Here is a 6839-nt window from a genome sequence, read left to right as displayed (position 1 = left end):
CTCAGGTTTTGCCACTTCTTTGGGGCTTTATTTCCTTACGAGGGCTCCCGTGTCACATAAAACTTATATTAAATAAATGTGTATGTTTTTGTCCTGTAATCTGTCTTATGTCAATTTAATTCTTAGGCCCAGCCAAAAACCCTAAGAGGGTAGAAGTAAACTTTTGCTTCCCCTATAGAGGCAAACCCCAGATACATTTATTCTATTAGTGCAGAGCATACCACCCTAAGTGTCTGCATCCCTATTTTCTCATAGCAAAAGTAGAAGCTTGGTATGATACACTTGATACGCTTGATATGCAGTGTGTTGCTCGTGGATGAAAGTCCTTATCTTCAGTTTATTCTTCAGATTAAACTGTCATTTCCCAGTTCAGTCTATGGACGATACTAACAGGAATTATGTGGGAAAAGATGTTCCATGGTCAATCACGTTCTGGAAACACTGGATTCCTTTACTGCAAGCCTTCCTAGAACCAACAAGTTAATGTATACTGCGATTCTCCAGGAAAGGGATCTTTCTTTATATCTCATATGGTGAGGCACTTTAACATTTGTTAAATTAAAAACAGAAGAAAAAATAAAGAAAAAAAAACAAAAACAAATTTTTTTGATTGCAAGAATTCATTACAGAGAAATAAGGAGGCAGCTAGGAAAATACTTCTATTAGTAGGCTTAGGGTAACCTAGAAATCTGAAAATCTGAAACTTCCCCCATGCCATAAAATGTTTCCCAGGACTGATACTATCTTTTAAGGTCTCCTGTCTATTTGGTAGCATTTGTGAAGTACACTGAAGGTTTTTTCCTGGCTTTTCTAAAGAAGAAATTCATTCCATTAAAACCACATTTGACAAAAATTTTTAAAAAAGAGATACTGGATGCTAAAAGGGCTTTCTGAATGTTTATTTTTGTATTTTTCAAGTCAAGACTGTATAACTCTGTATGAACTACCTAGGATTTATATACCAGAATAAAAAGAACAAGCAAAGGTTGTATAGGATATCTGATTCTTTTTTAATCTGAACAGAAAATAAGTAAGTATACAAGTTTGCTAAAGAGAAGTGGTAAAAATTGAATGTTATGTATTCTGGAATCAGTACATCAAGTTTTAACTTTGGTAGTCAGTGATTCTTATACTTAATTCTGCAAAAAAAAATCCAAACCAGTTATGCAGAAACAAGAATATAAAAAGCCCCTTTCTGAATCCCAGTTTGATAAAATTGATTTCATATCTAGCTTATTGATAATACTCAATTTCAGTTCTCCCTGTGCAAATAATACATAGTCATTAATGGTGGTCTGGTGAGATGAAATTGATTTCTCTTAGGATACAGTTCAACATAATGACCCAAATATAAAAAAGTTATTAAAGAGTCACAGAGATAAACCAGTGCCTTAGGAAACATAATTCACTCATGTGCATAATTTTATAACATATTTTTTAAACATAAAATCACAGTCAAAGACAGTGATAACATTGCATACTCAGTGCTTTACTTCATTCCTATGGCTCATCTGGAGTTTAACGCCATGTAACCACCGCACTTCTAATGAATGGGCTCCTAACATACACAAATCCATCCAATTCTTTAAAAATTCTAAAAATCTTATAAGACCTTGAGCTTGACATGTAAGGACTTTGTGTTTTCATATCCCAATCACTGAGAAGATTAGGTGTGAAACACAGTAACCATCCCCTGTAAGCAAGACTGCACATATACTTTTGTTGCATCACCACAAAGAACCCTCAAAACAACTCAATAATGAAGATTGCGAGGGGCACATTTATTATTTAGCCAAAGAAAATCCAAATGGCTTTCCTGGATTCAAATGTACCCCAAGACATAAGCAAGGAATGAGTATAACTGTGGCAGCTAAAGACATCTGCCACAGGGTAATAAAGGCCATTATGCCAAGATGTACATTTTGATAATACACTATGATTTGTTTCCCACTATCATGGGGCACAAGAAAATGAAACTCAAGACTATCTTGTTAGAACAGGACAAGTGATGACCCTAGTTTTAAACAGGGTTCTTCATTGAAGGAAAAGATAGAGCCATAAAAGTCAAAGTAGCTGACTTCAAATGGTTTACATCCCAGGATGAATCATGTTACACTGATTTAAGCCCAATTTAATTTAGGCAGGTTTTTAACCACAAGAATAAGGACATTCTTAGTACATATTAATAATTAAACCAACATATACACAATTAGCAATATCCTATATAATATTAAATGTTTCAACAACTTATTCACGATTATTTTATATCTAGTTAATTTGTTGTTTTGTTTAAAAAAACAAGCTCAACTTTATTTTACAATGTACTTTGTATTTCTAATTGTATTGTGTAATTATTTCATTGAAGTTGGTTCAATACAGTTCTCTGGATTCTAAGAGCCAAACTCAACTGTATCTTCTGTTATCTGTTTGAATTCATAATTGCCTCTGCCATCCATATGCAGGTAGTACTATGGGAAAGAAGGGGGAAAAAATCAATAACTGAGAATCTCCTTTTTGTCAGGAATTTATGTAGAGGTTATTATACAAGAAAATGATTGAAAATAATTATTTTAAGCCACGAAAATATTCAAAAGTTTATACTCAGAAATGCATACCATTTTCCAAGGAAAGACTAAAAGAAGATGTCCACTCTTTTTAAAAGGAGCCACAATATACATCTGCTTGTAGTGGATATAGTACTTTCCATTAAGAGAACTAAAACATCAGACTTCCTTATTATTTTAAAGGAACCGAATCTGTAAGCATCCCACAAATTAGAGTGTTTCTACCACTCAACAACCAAGGATCTGATCTACAGAGGTGCAAGTGCACCAAGTGCAAGTCTGTCGTATAGGACAGCCTCTAAAATACTTACTTCAGCTGGTTTCCCAGATCAGCTCAGAACCTCTAACTTAAGGCTTTTTGTTCATTTGTTCTTTGACTTAGCAGAGGAGGATGAGAACTACAGAGTGAGCCCAAATATCTCATCCTATGAAGATGCTTAGGACAGCAGTTACAAAGCCTTCCATTTTATTTAGTGGTTTTTTGTTTACAGAAAAGACCTTTGTTTTTCCATTTTCTATACTGTTGTTTTTAAGCTATTCTGGACTCTTTAACATTGCAGTTCTTTGTGTTACCCCTCCTTCACATGATCACTGGCCTGATGGTTATTTTGGTAACTGTCTACACCCCCAGGAGAAGAGGAGAGGGGAAACCCAAGTCCTTTCACTGTCCTATGGCTGTAATGTTTATGAACTTCTGAGAAAACACAAAGGCTTGGGTATATTTTAAACTGCTTTGATTTCTAGTTATTTAGTTTTTCATTCAATTCATGAAAATGGGCAAATTATGTCATTAAGATAATAAAACTATCTTTAAAAGTCAACAGCTATATAGAACTTCATCACGGTTTATTAAGAACTTTCATACAGGCTACCTCTTTGATCCTCACGGTAATCTATGAGACAGTTAGGCAAGGATCAATACTTTATTATACGAAGGAAGCAATTAATGCCAGAAACAGTGATGCCTGAACCCAGGTTTTCTGACTTCAAATCCCATGCTCTTCATTTAACCATTTATACACTATCATCTAAACCGTAAGGGTCTTGAGTGTAAGGACAGTACTCTGTATCCCTCATGACACTTAGCCCAGTATCTGGTTAAAAAGATAATCAATCGGGTATGTATTTTATGGGACAAAACACCCTTACCATGTTCCAATTTTTCTCAACCCTTTTCTGTAACATTTAGGAAGGAAAAAAAGGAAAGAAGAGAAGAAGGAAGGAAAGAGGGAAGGGAGAAAGAAAGAAAGGATGGAAGGAAGGAAGGAAGGAAGGGGGGGAGAGAGGAAGGAAGGGAGGGAGGGAGGGAGGGAGGAAGGGAAAAGAAAAGAAAAGAAAAGAAAAGAAAAGAAAAGAAAAAAAAGAGAAGAGGAACTAAGCTGGGTTTATTTTTAGGGTTTGATTATTTTACATTAAGAGTTGAAAAGAACTCCCATACTGAGAATGGCACTATGGCACTGCTGGAGCGCCTGTACCCATGTGAACCTCACTGTAATATCTCTGTAAATTATAGTGACCACCTAATGAATTCTATTTATTACAGTGTGAGGACAAACATAGCTGACATTATACAGTTTCCTCCTTGTGTTTCCTGACCTCTACTAAAACTGTCCCTAAACTTCTTGCTATCTGATCCTTCTTAAGACTTCCTCCTTCTGTCAATACAGAATGGTAAGAAAAAGTTTATTTGGCCATAGTTGTGATAAGATTATGCACATTTTAGTCAGTTATTATACAATAGTCATTTATAAAACTGGAGAACCACTAACTGGTTCTCTAATATCTATCATCTATAACTAGGGACTGTTTACATATATTGTAGCTTTCAAAATTAACAACTATAATAATTATGAAAATCCTGTTTTATAAAAATGAATCAGTATCACCTTTTCCCCTTAAGTTATATATTTATAAGGGAATATACACCAAGAAATCTAAAACCATAATCACCTGAATTCATATATGAAAATAAACTCTCACTATACCATTCAATATAAGAAATACAAACCTCATGGTGTTTCCAAAGAGACTTTCTATGTGACACAGTGAAGAGGGTAATGCCAACCTAATACAAGGAAAATGATTTAGGTTTATATCAATAACACAGAGTCACAAATTAAACTAGTCTATATAATTTAAGCTGTTAAGATGACTGTCTTCAGTAGCTATAGTTAAAAATCAATGCCAAAGAGAAAAAACTATAACTGATGCCAAACGTTTAAGGTAATGCAAAGTACAGGCCATTGACCACATAATAAAAACTAACAAGTATCAATAGAGTCTTTAAGAAAAAAAAACAAACTAAACTAATAGGTACTAGCTTAATTAAGTGTATTATTTTGTTTTGGGCAGAAAATATATATCCTAGCACATTTTATATTTTATTGTGAAAAATATATGAAAAGAGTATAAAGGTGGTGAAAGTAGCAAAGAGTCAAAAACAGTAAAATTAAATCAATATAGTACTGCCTACAGTAAATTTGTTTTTCAAATACAGGGTCATAATCTTTTATTGGAAACCCTTATTTTGGAATGTCTTAGAATTCAGATTTTGGAAAAGTAGTATTTATCACCCCCAGAGGGTTCAGAGGCAGAATTCTGAAATCAAACACATCAATGTTTCTGCAACAACACATATGGACATGAACATTCAGTGAGATAAATAAGAGCTTAAAAATCTTCTGTTAGCTCAGGCCAGGTCTGGCTACCCAGTGAGCTTGCTACAAAATAATGACAAATCTTTTGGTTTTACAAGCTTACTGGATTTCAGACTGTGAATTAGGATTTATGGATTGTTCTTCAAATTTTCAAAACAACACTAAGAGATACAGCTAGTTGCTCTGGATCAGTGATTCTCAACCAGGGAGGGGAGGCAGGGGATTTTGTCCCATAGGGGACATTTGGCAAGGTCTTTTTTGATTGTTGCAACTGAGAGTGCTACAGAAGTCTAATGAGTAGAGGTCAGAAATGCTGCCAAACATCCTACAAAGCAGAGGACAGCCTCCCACAACTAAGAGTCATCCAACCCACAATGTCAATAGTGCTGAGACTGAGAAACCTTGCTCTAGATCAGTGTTTCTCAAAATGGACCTCTCGAGGCTGAGAGACACGCTAGGGTAGCCAGGAAATCTCCACCATGAGTTCCAATTTTTATATTCATTTTGATAATTAAAAAGAATTTTGAGTAAGTATATTCGTCTTATCACTGCGATCATGAGATTTAAGTGCCCAAGTTTGTGTTTACACTTCCGTTGGCACCAAGTGGTGACTTAAAATGGTTATCATTTAAAACTTTTAATGTATCATAAGTTTGGCTGCCATGGGAAAGGTTCTCAAACAGGTTAGGAACTGCATGACAAGTATACGGTCAGTTATTAATAAAACATATATTTCGATGGTGCAACACATACCTTATTTTTGAAAGCTCACTTCAGATATTATTTCTCTTACAATTCTAAAATAACTGGATTAGATCTCAACTTAATGAAGGCATTCTTTATAATAGAATTACTTCAGTCAAAATACGTAAGCAAAATTCAAAATATAAGATCTGGACCTCCTATTATTTTTGGACCTCAGACTAAACCTAAACCAGTGGTTTAGTTTCAGCAAAACAGTATCATAGGTCTCTCTAATGCTGCAATTTTGAAACTGTGTTTTAAAGTTTTATCTGTACTTAATTTATAAGTTTATATTGGTTTTGTAGCTTCTGTAAATGAGTTTTAAGTTTAAGTTCATACTTCATTTCATGCTTATCCATATTCAAGTGCCATTATAGTAATACAATTTATCAACTGGGGGCTCCATAAGAATTTTTTTCTTTTAAGTGGAATCTATACATAGGAGAATTGCATCCTTTGTGGGGACTTGCAGCCTACAGCTAGATATAAGAGGAAACTGCATGGACAAAATTACCAGCAAACAGCCTCTAAATCACTAATCAAGTAGAGACTACTTGGTTTTATGTGTAAGAGATTCCACAAACACCTCTAATGCCTATAAATCTGAAAATATGTATGGACAAATGGATAAAAAATTATAAATGACTAAAACTGATTAAGAACAGAAAACCATTAAAGAGATAAAATCAGTAGCTATAAAATCTTCCTAAAAGATGAATGTAGCAAATTTATTCCTTCATCATTATGCCAATTCTTCTCAAACTTTAATGTGCATTTGAATCATCTGGGGGTTTTGTTAAAACGCAGGCTCTGATTTAGCAGTAGGGCTTGAGACCGCATTTCTAACAAGCTCCGAGGCAATGCCGCTGCTGCT

The 6839-nt window shown here is 34.5% G+C and overlaps 1 protein-coding gene across 2 annotated transcripts in view; it reads right to left on the bottom strand.

Moving 5' to 3' along the window:
• Positions 1-875: 875 nt before the first annotated feature.
• Positions 876-6839, bottom strand: part of ABCD3 (ATP binding cassette subfamily D member 3) — an 83429-nt gene continuing 77465 nt past the window's right edge. Inside the window, exons 22-23 of one of the 2 annotated variants that reach the window (XM_057527511.1) lie at positions 4573-4629; positions 876-2468 (exon numbers count right to left, since the gene is read on the bottom strand). In XM_057527511.1, coding sequence (XP_057383494.1) covers positions 2391-2468; positions 4573-4629 — 135 coding nt within the window. In that variant the 3' untranslated portion in view covers positions 876-2390. The remainder of the gene's footprint in view (positions 2469-4572; positions 4630-6839) is intronic. The other variant, XM_007169570.2, reaches the window with a different exon arrangement.

The sequence above is a fragment of the Balaenoptera acutorostrata genome, chromosome 1 (genome assembly GCF_949987535.1).
Source record: "Balaenoptera acutorostrata chromosome 1, mBalAcu1.1, whole genome shotgun sequence".
Lineage (NCBI taxonomy): Eukaryota > Metazoa > Chordata > Mammalia > Artiodactyla > Balaenopteridae > Balaenoptera > Balaenoptera acutorostrata.
The sequence above is the reverse complement of the archived record's forward strand: the minus strand, read 5'-3'. Positions and strand labels throughout refer to the sequence as shown.